Here is an 18,595-nt window from a genome sequence, read left to right on the forward strand (position 1 = left end):
TCTCAAGGACAGCATCTATTATTAATATTACGTATGCAGCCTGTGGCTGTCGGTTGCATCAATTCTGGGAGTGCTGATGCAATGCCCCCTTTTCCAGTAAGCTGGTCCTCATTTTCCCAACCTCAGAAGGACGACAGGCTGAATCAACCCACCTGGTGTTATTTAACAGCACGACAGGGGCTCAAACTCAAGACCCTAAGATCTTAAGCCAGCCACCTTAACCGTTAAGCCAACACCAGGCTTAAGGACAGCAATGAAAATAATGTTGAACATTCCTGGTGTTGTCCCTGGTGAATAAGTCCCTGGTGTTGGGCTAGCGGTTAGGGTGCCGGCTTAGGATCCTATGATCCTGGGTTCGAATCCCGGTCGATCGCTGAATTAACGCCAGGGGGGTTGACTCAGCCTGTCATCCTTCCGAGGTCGGCTAATCGAGTACCAGTTCACTGGTAATTCCCTGTTTGTCGTTAAAGGCGGCAAAAAGGGTTGGCGTCTGGAAGGGCATTCGGCCGTAAAACATTGCTTCAAAAAGGGGACCGAAAAACAACAACAACCACGGTTCCCAAAAAAGGCCAACCCCCGCTTTGCGGGGAAAAATGGCCTCTAAAGGTGGTTATATATATTTTAAATATATAATGAGAAAAACGACATTACACTACGGATGGACTGAAAAAATTAAAGCAAGAGTTGTTCGACTTCTAAGAAATAAAATCCCTTCCTTCAAAAAGAATGTGTATTTTTTGTGCATTGCACCTTCACACATTTATGTCAAGGTTTAAGTCAATTTCTCTAAGATTGTGGGGCCTTCAGTCAGCCTGCTCTGCTTGCAATGTGAAGGCTAACTGCGTTTCATTGATCACGTATACATATTTAAGAAAATTAATTTGTCAATTTGACAAATGAACATGTACATCATAATCATAATCTCATTGAAGTGCAAAATTGTTTTGTGCAACAACCATAAATTCCATAAACTTTCTAAGTACGGACAGTCAAAACAACTTTCTAAGTACGGACACTAAGTACGGAATTTCTAAGTACGGACACAGAGGTTGTACGGACTCCCTTTCTGGAGTTGTTGAGGGAAGACCATGCCCCGAAACAGTACTAAACTTTTATGACGAAAGGCAGAAATGTGCTCTTAACCATATTTGTAAAAATTACAAGAAATTCAAATTGTAATGCTGTTATGGTACATTATAATGTGATTTCATAAAACATGTTGATGAGAATGAATAATCAGATGTGCTTATACGCATGTGTGATCGTAGCAAGCAAAATATCCCTTCCTCTGGACAAAGTAGCACAAAATTAAATACTGCATTTACTGCTTAATGGTTACAATAAATTACTTTTTTTTTTTTTTCAATGCACAAGGACGTGTGGGATGTTTCAAAACATAAAATGTTGTCAATGCATTCCAGCAAATGACAGTCCATGGTTGGGATTGTCAACAACATTTTCAACAAATATTTCATTTTGAATTTTTCTTTCAATCCTGACAAATGTCACACTTTCAAACTCTTTCCAAAAAGTCCGTTTGGCAAACCCTCCCATATACTTTCTTAACAATCCTCTTGAAGCAGTTCAGTCATTTAAAGGTTCAGGCATCACTATCAACCATGATGTCCATTGGACAAACCACACTTCCAAGTTGGATTCTAAAACCACTCACTGACTGGGCATCCGACATGCAAAGTCATTCCTGTGCCAGTCTGAGCTTTTCACAATCTACAAGGCCTTCATCTACAGATTAATGGAATACTGCTCTCCCCTTTGGTTGGGCTGGCACCCCCTGCGTCACACCTTGCTCAGCTTAGCACCATACAAAACCAAGGTTTTCAAAACCATTTTAATCTCCTGTGATGAAGCTGATTCTCTGGGCCGATCATTTTCACATATCAGACAGGTCAGTGGTCTCTGTCTTCTACTTCCTCCTTACTAGTGTTGCACTCTCTGCTCTTTCCGTGCTCTGTCCCTCTCAGGTTCCGCAGGGTGCATGTAGTCTGCCATCAACCACCTATTGAAACTCTCCAAATCCAGAATCACTGCTAACCTCCACTCATCTGTTCTTCTTTTGTCCCACCTATGTAACCAAATTTCACATTCTCATTCTTCTCTTCAGGGCTTCAAGACAGCTGTTAACCCACACCTCATTGCCTCTAAACCCACACCTCATTGCCTCTAAACCCACCTCTTTCAAGGTTTCCAGTTTTTTTTTTCCTTGCTGAGAGTCTGCTGCTGTATCCATCCTGTCAACCCCATGTATCCTCCCTTAGTCCTCATTCCTCATTTGAACAAGTCTCGCTCTATTTTGTCCCTCAACCCTGCTGTTTTACCCCTATATTTCTACTGTTCCTTTTGTTCTGTCACATTATGATTAATTCTATGTTCCAGCTCCTCTCCAAGCCTCAACATTGAATACAGAAAACTAGAACGGCAATCTTCGATGTCATGAGGTCAACCAATATGCCTCTGCTCACATTATTTCATCATTATACATACTTGTACCAAGTTTGATATAAATCTCTTCAGCTGTTCTCATGTATCACATTTTTACCTGACATGACCTGTGACCTTTGATGCCAAAATCGAATCAGTTCATCTTTTCATCATGATATATACTTGTACCAGGTTTGGTGAAAATCCCATCACTGGTACACAAGTTAGCGCAGTAACAGATTTTTGTTTTTTTTACCTAACAGGACCACTGACCTTTGACCTACTGACCTAATTATTGTTTCACCATTATACACATTTGTACTAAGTTTGACTTAGCCGTTAGGTTATTGAGGTAACAAAAACTTATTACAGACTCTGACCTTTAATCTATTGACCTCAAAATCTAATCAGTTCATCTGTACATTATTATACACACGTGTACCAAGTTTGACTTAGATTCCTTCAGCAGTTCTTAAGTTATCGTGGTAACAAAAAAATTGCAACTTACCATGACCCCTGACCTTTGACCTTTTGACGCTAAAACCTAATCAGTTCACCTTTGCATCATAATATATAATTATACCAAGTTTGGTGAAAATCCCATGACTGGATCACAAGTTAGCTCTGTAACAAACTTCACCTAAAGGGACATTTGACATTTGACCTTTGTCTTCTCGACCCCAAAATCTAGCTAGTTCATCATTACGTTATGCATACCTGTACCACGTTTGACTTGGATCCCTTCAACCATCCTCAAATTATCGTGGTAACAAAAGCCTATTAAGCACGGATGCATGGACGGACAAGGCGAAAACATAGTCTCCGGGCGACTTCAGTGGCGGAGGGATAAGAAAAGCCAATGAAGCAAAATATTTGGACAATTAAACCATTGACATCTCGTAACACTTACCCATGCCAATAAAAAGTGAAAGCAGCTTACCTCCAAATCAATTTATAAATTAATTTTCTTAATCCATAAAGAACGAGAATTAGACTCAGAGCGCATCCCTCCGCTAGGCTGAAAAGTTTACATTTTGTATCCCACTGCTGGGCCAGATCTGGATTCGGACCTGAACCAAAATATAATCACTTGTTGTTATCACTTACCACAACTCATCCACAAAGTTTTGTCATAATTTTTCCACAACATTTTGAAATATCATGGTATATATGTATCATTTTTGGCATCATATTTGAAGAGTGAATAATCACTTCTTTAAAAATCTCAGATCCAGATCCGGATTCCAATCTTCAACAAAATCTAATCATTTCGTCCTTGTCACATACCCAACCCCCCCCCCCCCCCCCCCACCAAATTTCATCCGAATCGGTCTATAATTTTTAGAGATATCCTGTTCACAGAGACAAACAGACAGACAGGGGTGAAAACATAACCTCCATCCACCTTTGGTGGCGGAGGTAAAAATACCGATATCGCAACTTCAGGTTTGTAGGACAATTAAAAAGTGAATATAAAACCACATCCAATGTGATGGATCAGATACACATTAAATTCACAAAGTTTAACATCTATAACCTAAACTGTTTGAGCAAAAGAGATCATATTCAGTTTTTGTCGAGGGAAAGCATATAAGGAATCAAAGGAAGACACAACTGCACCCTAACAGAGTGATTACTTAATACCGACAATGGAAAAGTAGTGTTATAAAGACCAGAGTCAGGTTCCATCAGCAGAAAAATAGGGACAATTACTTTTCTCAATCAAATTCTGGCAGGTATGCAAACTGCCATGAGAACAGAAGGTAAACGAGAAGGCAAACATGAGAAAAGAAGGTAAAGTGACATTTCAGGTGAGAGTACTTCCTCATAACAAGAGGATTGCTTGCCTACTTTGAAGGTCTCGCGCTGAAAATGTCGGTTCACATTATTTTCCCAAGGCGGTTTGCATACCTCTGGCAATATTTGGTCGAACTAATTTGTTGTTCCCGATACCTTAAATCTGATTTTCGATTTGGTAATTACAATTCATGGGTCATGAGGCGAAGCAATTTGATCAAATTTATGCTTGATCAATACCAAGGTCTGCCCGCAAAACAGCCTTGCAAGGCAATCGATATTTGGCATGGAGTACCATAACGACAATGCAAGTAGCAAAGACAGCTCAATGTAGTCTTCAAAAATAGTGCTTCATGTTGCAGCGCCCCCTGTTGGTACTAGAAGAAGTTCATTCATACACTTCCTTCCACGGCTTCAAAAGCAGGCCTTTTGCCACCATCTAATGTCATCCACCATCTATAACCACAATCTTTTGTAGCCCCATATACCCTACATAAGCGAATCCAACAGTCCTACTTGCATGTTACGGTGTTTCCTCCCCTCTTCTCTCCTCTTTTCCTGTTATGTGGAAGTGTTGCCCCTCTGTTCGTCTGTTACATCGCTCTTCCCCTTCTATCTTGCATAATTGTATCGATCTGAAAGTTTTAGCTTCATTACAAATTGATTATGAAGTACTTAATTATGCAAAATGTGCTTGCAAAGGAAACACTCAAATTAATGAGGAAAAGATTTTCGTCTTCACATCAAGTTTGCTGCATACCTTATTAGATGCCATGTCGCTCACAGAGCGATGAGTTTGTACAGTCTCTAGCTGATCCAGGCACCAATCGAGCTCTTCCAAAGTCTCCAAGACCACCTTTTGAAGTCCCTCATCTACAAAACAAGCCGGACACGAAGTATCGTATTAATTTGGGTCAAAATCAAAGAAATTACTCCAATGATCCCATTTCCATGAGCAAATTATTCTAAGAGCTCCCAGTAAGCTCAGCAGCCTTAATGGAATCAGCCAGCAGCAGCCTTACAGTGTGAGCATTTGTTAAATTAAGCCATCTCACTAAGTCCTCGTCATTCATGCAATGCATGTAACAACTCCACAAGGAGTCAAATACAGCATAAACTAGAAAGTAGAATTTGGCATGAATGCATCAATGGATATGCATCTACCCACGTTATACGTCAACCCACTATTACATTTCATCTCAATTAAGTCATAAGAAAAACTAGAACGGCACTCGGTAGAGCGCATGCCTCCGCCAGGCTGAATAATTTTTACGTTATGAATCCCAATGATAAGATTTGCATCCGGACGTTAACCAAAATTGAATCCACTTGTTCTCGTCACTTAAATCATCCACCTCGTTTAATCATAACCTTTCCAAAACTTTTTGAAACAACATGCTATATCGAGTTTTTGGCCCGATCTCTCAATTATGAAGAATAACTTCAAAAATAAATTCTCGTATCCGGATTCAGATCTTTACCAAAATCTAATCGATTGGTCCTTGTCATACATCCAAACCTGTCCACAAAGTTTTATCTGAATCTGTCCATAACATTTTGAGACATCCTCTTCAGTCAAACAGACAAACAGAAAGGGGGGGTGAAAACAACCTCTGTCCACCTTCAGTGGTGGAGGCAATTAATGGTTCCTTGAGAGAGAGAGCGAGAGGAGAGAAAACAGATAGGTAGAAGACAGAACCAAAAGATGTTTCTATCTCGAGTTATGGTCTACAAAATTATTTTCAAAGGGGACATGAGCTTTAACCTGTTCAATCTAAAATTTAATCAGTTCCTCCTTGTATTTCAGTCCATACATGTGTCAAGTATGGTTAAAATCCTAGTTCATAAGTTATTGCAGTAACAGATTTTAAATCAAAGAGCACTTTACCTTAGGCCTTTGACCTTTTAAAACAAAAATCGTATCAGTTCATCTTTGCATCATAATAAACATTTGTACCAAGTTTGGTAAAAATTCCTTCAGTGGTTCACAACTTATCAGGCTGGACACACGGACGGATGGAAGCACAGATACATGGACAACCTGAAAATACAATGCCTCTGGTGTCTTTGGCGGCGTGGCAAAAAAACAATAAAAAAACAACATGGTGTGTTGGCGGCGCGGCAAAAAACAATAAAAAAACAACACGGTGTGTGTGTGTGTAAAATAAATTGTGTTGTTCAGTAATTTAAATAATGGAGCCTGATGTTGGCTTAGCGGTTAGGGTGCCGGCTTGGGATCCTAGGATCCTGGGTTCATATCCCGATCGATCACTGAATTAACGCCAGGGGGGTTGACTCAGCCTGTCATCCTTCCGAGGTCGGCAAATTGAGTACAAGTTCACTAGTAATTCCCTGTGTCGCAAGAGGTGACTAACAGGGTTGGCGGCAGGAAGGGCATACGGCCATAAAACATTGCTTCAAAAAGGGGATCACGGTGCCCAAAAAAGGCCAACCCCTGCTCTGCGGGGAAAATGGCCCTTAAGGTGGTATAGTAATTTAAATAATGGCTATGTAGTATATAAGACGGCATTGGTCTAACGCTTCAGTAACAAAGATATCTAGAGCTCTTGTTAAATTTTTGGCGATGCGGACGAAAATGCACATTAAATCCACCAATAGATTCTTGAAAGAAAAATAAAATTCCACGAAGGAGAAGACATCTTGAATTTGCTGTACAGATAAAAACAACCACATCCACCACATTAAGGACACTTCAATGGGAAGGCCTCCGTGCTGGGATCATTCAGTTGTTTGGTCAATCGATCACATTTATTTAAGATGGAGATCATGTGGAATAATGTGATGTGGATAAGGCTTACCAACGGCACTACGTCAAAGATGGGGTGACGAAACCTTTTAAAAGACTCAGATTGGTGAATGCGAGCCATGCCAGATGTGAGGTCCTCACTAGTTTACGAAAAATCCCAATCTATATTCTCATTCACTTGGACCCTCAACCCTAATTACACATCTGCTCTTACAGATGACAATTGGAGCATTATGTTAAGGGAAAAGAGAAAAGGACAAATTATTGAGTATAACCATAGGTGGAAGAAACTGAAATTGGGTAAATTTCACCATGTCGAGAAATTATTATAAACTAGTGGGGTCACCCGTGGGAATCCCCCCACGGGCTTTGACGTGTATCGTTGCGATCGGTGCAGCCGTTTTTGCGGTACCCGGGGCAATAACGTTAGGCGGGAGTCCAAACCTGAAAATGCTGGAGACCAAAGCTGAAATTGGAAAAACAATATAGCCTATTTTACTCCAGGGGGTCCAAGGATTACCCACCCAAATTTTCGTTGCGATCGGTTCAGCCGTTTTTGTGGTACCTGGGGACGGACAGACAGACAGACAGACAGACGGACATTTGGTGAATTATAGTAAAATGACATCAATAGGTTGTGTGGTCAAGCAGGTGTATTGGAATATAGCTACAGATGGAAAACAGAATATGTTCTTGCCTGTGTGAAGTACACGGCCATGGACCTGTGAAGATTGGGACCTTCTGTGGGCAGGAGCACAAAGGGAAAATTATTTGCAATTGAAAACAAGTCAAAAGATAACCAATGGCTAATTCTTGCAAAGGTTAAAGCTGGATAGAAAATAAAGTTGCAAAGATGATACATTTTTCCTTGAGGCAAGCAGACGCAAGTTTTGATCAAATAGCCAAGGATAACTAAAGGAATGTCGGTCGTCTTCTCACTTGTGAGGTGTTCCAGAGACTGTGCTGAGCATCGACACATTATTCCGCACATTGCGTAGACTTGCAAGCACCTAAGGTAGAGGACAGAGCAAGATCAATATCTTACACAGAAGCCTTTTATGGGCACTTTGGTTAAAGAATCATAAACTTGGAAAAGAAAAGTAAGTTTATGAAAAGTATTAAAAATAAGAATATAGATTGGATGAGGGGTAGACATGCCTGAGCAAATGGGGTGACGATGAGGTCATCTCCATGCCTGAAAAAGGGGTAGAAAAGCCAGCAAAATGTGATTATTACATACATAAAGCACTTTTTATATGAGAAGCAAATGCAGAAAAAATCGAAACCAAGGCCACTGAATCAGCACAAAGTTAAAAATTAAAATGCGTTAAAAATTGATGACCAGAAGCTCAGCAGTTCATCCACCTTTTGTGTGGCGCCCTCAGCTGGTAAACAATTTGTTTGACTTGTGGACGGATAATAGATAATATAATGCCTCGGTTGTGATTTCCATTTTTAGAACAATGATTATTTTTTTTTCTCCATTTCAAAAAACTAGCATATACAATTAGATAATCCTCTTCTATATGAAAGCTGTTCACCTACAACGACTATTTCTGAGAGCAACGATGCTTCAATGGTCTAAATAATTCTGCATGGGAGAATTTCTGAGCAGAAAAGTCATCACATTCAACTGCTGAGACACTCACATATCTACAGTACTCATATGTATCTGTAATGCAGGGCTCTTATATCTCACCGGACTCCACCACCACTACCACCACCACCATTACAACCACCAACCACCACCACCACATAACAGCTTTTAAACACGGATGCTCACATCTCACTGGCCACCGATGAGTTCCTGGAGAAGGATTTTGGTGACATGTCGAAGTCGCTGTCTGACCGGTACAGGAATGACTCTCGCCTCTGGCTGTGTGGGAAGCCATGTAGTACAACAGCAGAGCTGGGGCTTGCCTGCACTTCGAGGGAGCTGCGGCCCGGAGATGCACCGTTCTCAACATCAAAGCTGGAAGGACAAATAGTGATGCGAAGAAAAATAAAAATGGGCAACGATTTGTTGCTTTTGAAAAAAAATAATCTGAAAAACAATCAAATGTTAACATACACCAAGTGAGATCCTGCATAGTGTACCTTCCACTTCAAAATGCTGGGACCAAAAGAGCTAACTCTGCATCTAAGAAGCAATGTGCACAATCAAGCGCTTCTATCAATGGTGCATTGTAGACAATGCTAAATAGACGGGTCAATATACTGCCTGACCCCAAAAAAATTGCAAATTTTTGTTTTATGCTTATTTCTAGTAGTTTATGAAGTGGAAGACAACATATTAAAAGTTGGACAATTTTGACGCATGGGAAAGTCCCTCAGTGACGTCAGAAAACAAGATGGCTGCCGGCAGATAAAACGTAAAAAAAATTGACTGATAATCATCAGACCACTAACAATTTAAAGTTAATTTTGCACCAATATTAGTATTATGATCGTTGCTGGTAGTTTATGCAGTGCTAATCCTGAGACCATTCGCAATTTAAAGTAAATATTTGCACAAATATATGTTCTTTGATTGTTTCTGCCAGTCTATGACATGGAAAGCAACATATAAAAAATTGGACAATTTTGACACATGTGGAAGTACCATATGCCTTCTAGTCTTAGATTCCAGTTTCATCGTCCTCCTCCTCCTCCTCTATGTCTGGTTCAACACTCATATTGTCACAGTTGCTGTCCTGGCAATGTCCACATGCACTGGTGCACTCTAATCCATGCTTCCTACATGAACACCTTAGTGTTTTGCACCCCCCTGAACAGTTGCAGTGAATCATCTGAAGTAGTATGTCTGGAGCAGGGCTTTTGTCTGTCATCACTGGAACAAGTTTTCCTCCTTCTACCTTCCATCCCCACTCCGTTGGCTCCATTCCACAACAAAGGCCCATCCATTCCATTACCTGGTAATAGGTCCGCAGAGAATGAAACTTGCAGGCAGCGGATGTGGGTGGCAGTCTTTCAGGAGTGACAAATGCCTTAGCCCTTGCAACCTTTTTGCAGAGAATGTTGTATCTGATCGATGCCAATGAGTCGTTCTGATTTGCTTTAAACAATGCCACCATTGCTCTGCAGCCTGCAGTTTCAATAACATCCTGACTCTGCTGTGGTTTACAGAACACCTTTGAGCTGTCTATCAGTTCCTTTTCTTTCTTGATGATTCTTTGAAACCCTGACTTCTTTCCAATCCCAAAGACACGAGACGTTGCGTCACAGCCAGTTAATGCATGAAGGAACAATATATCTCTGCAGGCTGCATTTCCAAGTATCTGCTGAAGGACTTTGATATTGTAGACATTTGATTTTGCCTTGTCAGAACGGAAATAGAGTTCAATGCAGTTTGTCTCCACCATATAGAAGAGCAGGAGGAGAAGGAGATCTGTATCTTCTCCAATGAGGGTTGTAGATCTGGAAGCCGCATTTGCGACGGCCGCTTTTGCAATCTCAACATCAGCATCTCCCTCTGCTTGGATCACCTCACAGCCTTCCTCGTGCAACACCTCTATAATCAACAGTATCATTGCCTGCTTGTTTGACTCATTCGACAGAAAGTCCTCCTTTTTCCCAACAAATTTTGTTGACTCCGTAATGTTAACCTTGGTGGCATTCTTGTTTCTATTCCGACGTTGATGAGAACAGTCCTTTGTGCTTGGCCCAGCCTCATAACCATCAAACACAACAGTAGCTTTGCCATAGTGTCGTACTGTAAATGAGGCATATTCATCTGCAATGGAACTGTAGGTGAATCCCTCTGTCCACTTTAAGCGGTGAATAAGTGATCCCCCGTCAAGAACATAGTGATCTGTTCCTGGAACTGTCTGGTTGACAGCATTGTCAGATTTGGTTGTAGCATAATTCCTTATTGCCTCCGCCAACTGTGGTTTATCTGGCTGGCGCAGGATGTTTTTTGCCTCAAAAAGAGACATTGGGTATGGGCAGAGTTCATATTTCATCACTTCACCTATCTGGAGATCTCCCGTCTGTGACACCACTAAGAACCTCTGGAATAGTAACGCTGGATCTATTGTGCGGTCCTCAGCAACTTTGACTGCCCTGCTGAATGCAAGTGTCTTGGCTTTAGAACTCCTTTTGTGTGAATAGGAGTAAGCTGGGTGATCATCCATCTTCTTGACAATGTCACTACCTACTTTGAATAGGTCATGAACATTGACATCCTCATTTGCAGTAACCCCTGTGATGATATTGCGCAACGACTTGTCATCAGAAAATGGTGTGAAGCTGTCCAGTTTTTCGGCAACTTTGCCACGATCAGCTTCATCTCGACTCACCCTGGATGTTGTCAACTCCTTATGTTGTTCACTTGTTGAGTAGCTACTCGAGGTCAGTTCTTGCATAGCAAGGTTGTAGGAGGACGATATGGTTGAAGACAGAGTCCAAACTGCTCTCTGGTGCTCTGACATCCCACTTCCTCGAGTCAGCCCCCCTTGGCTTTTCAGTGAGCGCATTAATGTCTGTTCTATCACAAGATCAGAGCCTAGGCCAGCCCAGTATTGGTCACTGCGCCGGATTACATGATAACCAGATTGGAACTTCTGATGAACCTCAGGGTTGTCATCCTCTAACGCAAGCATCTTCTCGAGATAGAGTCGAGCTGACTTCAGGTAATTGGGATGGCCAGCAGCTGCAAATATCGGCAAGCAAGCTGATATGGCTTGGAGATGCATCTCCCAGGACCCCGTCCGATCAGCTGCCACAAGTGCCCTTGCAATTCCCAACATACGCTGGTAGTTGATCCAAAGTGCACTGGTTTTCGAGTCCTTTGCAAGTTTATTCCTTTCCTGATTCAATCTATTGTCAATGAAATGAATGCACTCTGATTGCAACACAGACTCTATAGTGTCACTTTCGACAGTCTCCAGGGAAATGTACAGTCGCTCCAGTTCTGCCACTTGTTCTTGAAACCCAGGGTCAACTTCCACAATCTTGCCAACAACCTGACGTGGGGAGTTTGTTTCGGCAAGCAATCCCCTTTGGCATAAAGGGCAGGTCTCTTTACCATATAAAGAGTTCATTTTCTATCTCTGAAAATACAAAAATGAGATCTTTTAGAAGCATGCAGTCAATTTACATTGGCCATATACATTGAATGCCATCAGAGCATTCTCCGCCCCTGAAACTGAGATATTTATGTAAGATATATATTAGGAGGAAACATACTATGGAATAATCTGCATAGTGGTCATCCCATTGCTTTCTGCATCTGAAATGAATTATATACAAGGGCTCTGTTGCTTAGTCACAAGGTGCACCAGGAAAAGATATGTATAGTCCAGAAGAAAAACATACTGATAGAACCCCCCCCCCCCCCCTTCCCCCAATCAACTGGTCCCATTCCTATTAAATAAATATGCATCCCCACAACTCTAGAACCTGGAAAATAAATACCATCATACACTACAGTTGTAGGAGTACAAAATACATGTAGAATATATGGGGCAATTGTATGCATAGGCCTACCTGTCTTTTTGCTACTGCCTTGGCCTTGGTTGTATTGTACTGTATCTCCTTGGTTGTATTGTATTGTATCTCCAATGTTTACCATACAACGTTGTCCAATTGAGTCCTAATTAGGTGTAATTAACTCATTCATGTGGAGTTGTTACTCAGTCAAGCTGCACAACTACCAGTGAGGAATTAGGTCATTAGCCTACATGCTGGGAGGTCATATTGTTAAAGACATGTGTCAGGTAGCAGATGTAAACATTGTTAAAGACACGAAACAAGTGTTATAAAATGTTGCCTTTGCAGCTGGTCTCAGTGGAACAAATTAATTTATATAAACAAAAAGAAACAAAAATAAAAAACCAAAGACGTTTTCGACGTAGTGAATCGTGCATGGTTTTGTGACATTTTTATCATGTCAAAAATTTTTACTTTCCCATGGTCCATTTCTGTCCAACTTTTGATATGTTCCTAAGTAAGTCTTAAAATATAAGGAAATGCAATAAAACTAAAATTTGCAATTTTTTTGGGGTACGGCTGTTCTGGTTGTATATTGACCCGTCTAAAACTATAATGAGGGAAATAGAGTCTGTAATATGCTATTATCTACATGGTATTCAAGGCAGTCAACGTTTAAATTCTCTTTTTCATTTTCCACATAATTTTAAGTTTTGTTTTCCCGTTTTCTTCTGGCATATTGCAGGGACAATGGAAACAGGGCCTAAATTAAAGCAAACAAGGAGCTCATATTCTAGGGCCCACTGCCTTTTTTGGTGGTATGAGGAATAGATCTGTGGAATATGAAAGCTAAATCTTGAACAGTTTTTGAAATATCGTGCACACAAACCAAGTTAGCGAGATGGTTTCCATGGCAACATAATTCAGCCAATCACTGCCTGACCTAATCAGGTTGTGATAATGGCATGAGGAATTGACACCTGCAATATGAAAGTTAAATGTTCAACGGTTTTTGAAATATCACGCACACAAAAGCACATGGATGGATGATCAGTCGGTCATTTTAATGTCCTCCGTCTCTGACCTTGAAAGAGGGGTGGGGGACGACAAGGAAGGCAAAGCAAAACTGTCGAGACAGGTCAATCCCTTTGTCGGAGTAAAAATGAAAAGCTATCTATACTTGACGAGTCTGGCGCATACTTTTGTTTGTTCATGCTGAGACATAATAAGCGGACATTTGATTTGACCAGATTTGGTTATCTGTGCCCTATATTTTTATATGCTGAGCATCAAGCAAGGAAGTACATGTACCATTTTTCAAATCTTAGGTGTGACTCGGAAGGTGTTTGAACGATCGACCTCCTAGACAGAGTGGATGTTCTAACCATTGCACCAGAATCTGTTTAAAGAGACATACAGTACTATATATTTTTAAATGGCACAAAATGGAATGCAAGACGAATTGGCAAAAACATAGGACATTTTCATCAAAGAATAAGTATTAAATAAATATGCCCACTCAGAGGGAACAGAGTTGGTCTCTGACGTCATAGCCAGCAACTGTTTGTTGATTTTGAAATCCAGGACAGCATCGGATAGCTTCATGGACGAATGACTATTTTTGTGTCGATGCATGAACCCGCACCACCAAATGTAATAGCAAGCAAAGAAGCAATGCCATTGATTCCACCACAAAAATACAAAACCTCAACATAATCTTGATTCAACAACCACCTCAATGGATCAACTCATCAGCAGTTTCATCAAGTTCATCAAGTCATCAAGTCATCAAGTTTTCATCATCAAGTTCACCAATGTGATGCTCAGGATCTATTTGAAAGTCAAGACCATTTAATATTCTTGGTTCAGGTTTGTCATACACTTAAACCAGATTCTCACTGCGACCTACTTCACTTTCTGTCCACCAGAAAATGCCCAAGATGAGCTCGACACAACGCAGTGGCATAGGACATACGAAACATTACCTATAACTGCAGAGGTTCCAAGATCAAAAGTAAACTGCAGACAAAACAACAAATTACACAAATTCATTCAACAAATTACGATACAAAGTGATCTTTTTTGTATTGTGCAACATCCACCACATCACGGTGAATGGATGTGGGGCTTCAATGCTGCAGTCGTTTTTTGTTTTTTTTTAGAAGCTGAATCTGGGAATGCACAAAACCAGCAAAGGCTAATGGGAAAGCAAACATTAAAAGATTATTACAAAAAAAAGAAGTCACCAAAACTGAGTCACTTAATATCTTCAAGCCTGATTCTCTGGATAAGATTGAAATGTCGTTTCATATACAGACCATGCTATTAAATCCAAGTATGCCAATCTACTTGGAAGGATTATACCTGTCTGCCTACAGCTTATTCCACTGAATTTGTTGTTGTCTACTTGCATTCTACCCTCCACCATTCAGCTCTTCCATGAGCTGCGTATAACAACAAAATGAGACCACCTACAAAAATAGTTATGTCGTTTGAAGCAAGAGAAAGGTTATTGGTCTGATGAGGAAGAGCAGTTGTAATAGGCCATGAGCCCTGGCCATGCATTGTTCAAACTTGTCACCCAATCAGTGACTACCTAATTTTTCGCCAAATAGCTGTGTAATTGATCAAAGAATAAAGATCGACTCGTCACACTCAAAAGTTGCACAATGAATAGAATTTTGACAGCAGGTGGTGAACTATTTCATCTAATCTTAGCCAATCAGATTATGAATACATGGGGTGCGGTTGGCTGGAGAGCTCATTATAATAAGAAAGCATCCAAGATGGCGGCCCCCAGTGAGGAGCGGATTGACTTGGTACTTTCTGAAAAATGTACTTGTTTGCTGCATGTATTAGCAACAGAAGCATAAAAAATGACGCCGTTCACAGATGTCAGATGGAAGAAGGCGTGTGAGTGTGCAGAAAGGTGGAAGAACTTAGCCGATGGCATAAAGAAGCGAATTTCGGGGGAACACTCCGGCTTGTGGGCAAAGCCCTGGTTTGACGTGGTGAATGCGTCATATGTGGATATCACAGGAACTGCTATTCTCACTTCACCAACAAAACGTTGATTGATAAAGCTGCCAAACGATGTAAAGTGTCAGGTCAGTGATGCTACAGGTGGTATTACACTTCCTCAAGCAACATCTTCAGCATTTCAAAAGGTTACTCCACCCCCAACCAGGACATGACGCTCAGCCGAACCTTCTCTCAGCCATGCAAGCCCCACCTAATGTCAAGCATGTTTACAGATACTTGCATTATATGTAAGAAGGATCTTTTCATAACATCAAGAAGGAACAAATGAATCAGAGATCAACTTGTTCAGGTTGAACGTAGTTCCGGGGAGCTTATGGGATGGCACGTAGTCCGTCCGACAGTCCGTAAACACTTGCAACTTCTTTTCCGAAACCACTCACTTCAAAAGGCGTCTTCCTGGGGTCAAAGTGGGTCCAGGTTTGACAACCCAAAATAAGTATTTGCTTTCTTCTCAGAAACTACAAACAATTCTTATGAAACATGACCAAAACGTTCATAACCCTTGATGTACCAATGTTAGCTCACGGCATGAGAAACATTGGGGGTGTAAGGAGGTCTTAAGATGGGGATGCCCCCCAAAAATAGGTTTTTGTTTGTTTAAAATCTTATTATTACGTTATTATGATTCTACATGCTGCCCTGTCTCCTAGCAACCATTAAAATAGGTTTAAAATACCGTGATACTGTTTAAAACTCCTTCAGTCGGTGTAGTATACTGCTTTATTCTAACAGGTGAGCACCCAGGGGTATTGCCCCTACTTTCCCTCATGGACGATCAGTCTGATAGTGATTCTGATGAGAATATAATTATAAAACCGATACAAGCATCCTTTGTTCTCTGATTTTGCGATTCTCTATCCAGCGCCCCCAAAGTGTCTAACAATTCAGGGTTTTATGTTACAAAAATTGGCGTCACTAGGGTTGGTGTCACCCAGTGCGGTAACTCATGGTTGTTGTGATTGGTACTACGTACTGCGTGGTGACGTCTGGGGGGTGGCTGGAGTGGTTAATGGCGGCTCGTCATGATGGCCGTGTGCTCTGTGAGAGCTTGGTATCGTCTTTCATAAACGACTTGATTAAAGGAGATTCCTGAACTTACTACATGGTGGCAGCGCGGGATCGTGAAGATCAACAAGCAGTTTGACGTTTGGTCTGTTTTCTTTGCGGATTACCACGGCGGCACGTTCCGTGTTTTTTTCAACATGGCGAAGTTCCCGACAATGGACTGGTCCAGCTCGGACCTGGCGGAGACCTTCAAGTTATTCAAGCAACGAATGAACTTGGTGCTGTCGGACGAGGGCATCCATACTAAAGCCAGGCAGGCCATCAAGATTCAGATTGCTGTGAGAGACGAAGGACTGAGGCGGATCAATGCATCGACTGAGTGAGGATGATAAAAAGGATCCGGATAAATTATATAAATTATTCGAGGATCAGTTGGACATTCATGTAAACTTTCGGATTCACCGGCTGGAAATGATGAGATTTCGGCAGCAAGAAGTAGAGTCCATTGATGATTTCGTCAACCGATGCCGACGGAAGGGAAGGTTGTGCAATTTCTCCGAAGCAGAACTCTCGGAACGGATTATCGAGTTGATTGTTGCGAGCACCCCACATGATGATTTTCAAAAGCATCTGCTCGACCAGGAGGTCGGGTACGACATGGACCTGGGTTTAAGTGAGGGACGCAAGTACGAAACAATGGTAATCGGAAAGCAGGCCATCCAGAAGATGGAAGGGCCTTCATCGTCCGTGAATGCCATGACACATCGACAAAAGTGCAAAAGGTGTGGACTATCACATCCACCACGGAACTGCCCAGCATACAATGATTATTGTAAGTATTGTGGTGAACTGGGACACTGGGCCCGTTGTTGTGAAAATCCCAAACGAAGCACGAGATATGCTGATGGATACGAGTGGAGCCGCCGTCCTGCAATGGGTGGAAGAGGCCGTCGAGTCATCAGAAGCAAGTTGAGAGGTATGCTTCGGGGAAGTAACAATAATGGGACCTCGGTGAATGAAGTGTCGGGGTATTGTACTGAAGGCGATGAAGACAGTTACGAAAGTGACACTGAGGCATATGAACACACCAAGCCGTTTCACGTGATCAGGGTATCCGCACTGTGTATGAAGGAGACGAGGGATGAAGTGTACACATTGTTGAACATTGTATGCCCTGACATGAAAGGTGTATACAAACTGCAGTTGAAAGTGGATACAGGTGTGTCAGGGAATACTTTGCCAACGCGTATTGTGAAGGACATGTATGGAAACAAATGGATGTCAAAACTGACTCCGCTTGGTGTCGCTTTGACCAAGCTCACTGCTTACAATGGCAGTGAGATCAAGTGTCATGGAATCCTCAAGCTTTTGTGTCGATATAAAGACTCAGATTGGTTCAAGTACAGGTTCTATGTGGTTGAAGTACCTGGACCTGCAGTACTTGGACTACCAGCGTGTGAACGACTCAACATCGTCACCGTAAACAGCTTTGCTGGGCAACGGAGGACATTGCTGAAGGCTGCACCTCCAGCATCAAGGATTCCAAAACCAATGCGCCATGAGGAACAGGCCTACAAGGTGAATTCCATGGATGATTTGAAACGGCTGTTCCCGGACAGGTTTGACTGCATTGGGAATTTTAAAGGAAAAGTGAGGCTTCATCTAAAGCCTGATGCAAAGGCATCGATTGACGCACCAAGGAAGTGTAGTGTTCACATCAAAGGGAAGTTGAAGGAGGAACTAATGAAAATGGAAAAACAGGGTATCATCAGGAAAGTGGACTATCATACGGATTCGTGCTCTTCCATCTGTAATCATCTATCTATAATTCCAGTAATCTCTGTCTGTCTGTCTGTACGTCTGTACGTTTGTTTGTTTGTCTGTGACCGCTGTTTCTCGACAACCACGGGTCCGATATACTTTTAACTTGCCAGGTATATTGCTGGGGACCCGAGGATGTGCCTTTTCAAGGTTTCATATTAATCGGACAATTACTTACCGAGCTATGTCCAAAAAACGATTCAACCAATCAGAGAGCAGCGAACGATCGCGTGTGCCGAACGTGGCGGGCACACTCTGCCTCGGATGGCACATTTGAGAGCGTATTCATTTATT

General features: G+C 41.7%; 1 protein-coding gene across 3 annotated transcripts in view; it reads right to left on the reverse strand.

Annotated features, from left to right (window-relative positions):
* Positions 1-18,595, reverse strand: part of LOC137428366 (3',5'-cyclic-AMP phosphodiesterase 4C) — a 465,981-nt gene that overhangs the window by 108,920 nt on the left and 338,466 nt on the right. For all 3 annotated transcript variants that reach the window (XM_078777044.1, XM_078777045.1, XM_078777050.1), the window contains exons 3-7: positions 8,787-8,975; positions 8,162-8,198; positions 7,943-8,013; positions 7,701-7,744; positions 4,997-5,109 (exon numbers count right to left, since the gene is read on the reverse strand). In XM_078777044.1, coding sequence (XP_078633170.1) covers positions 4,997-5,109; positions 7,701-7,744; positions 7,943-8,013; positions 8,162-8,198; positions 8,787-8,975 — 454 coding nt within the window. The remainder of the gene's footprint in view (positions 1-4,996; positions 5,110-7,700; positions 7,745-7,942; positions 8,014-8,161; positions 8,199-8,786; positions 8,976-18,595) is intronic.

Source organism: Myxine glutinosa, chromosome 1 (assembly GCF_964187855.1).
Source record: "Myxine glutinosa chromosome 1, kmMyxGlut1.1, whole genome shotgun sequence".
NCBI lineage: Eukaryota > Metazoa > Chordata > Myxini > Myxiniformes > Myxinidae > Myxine > Myxine glutinosa.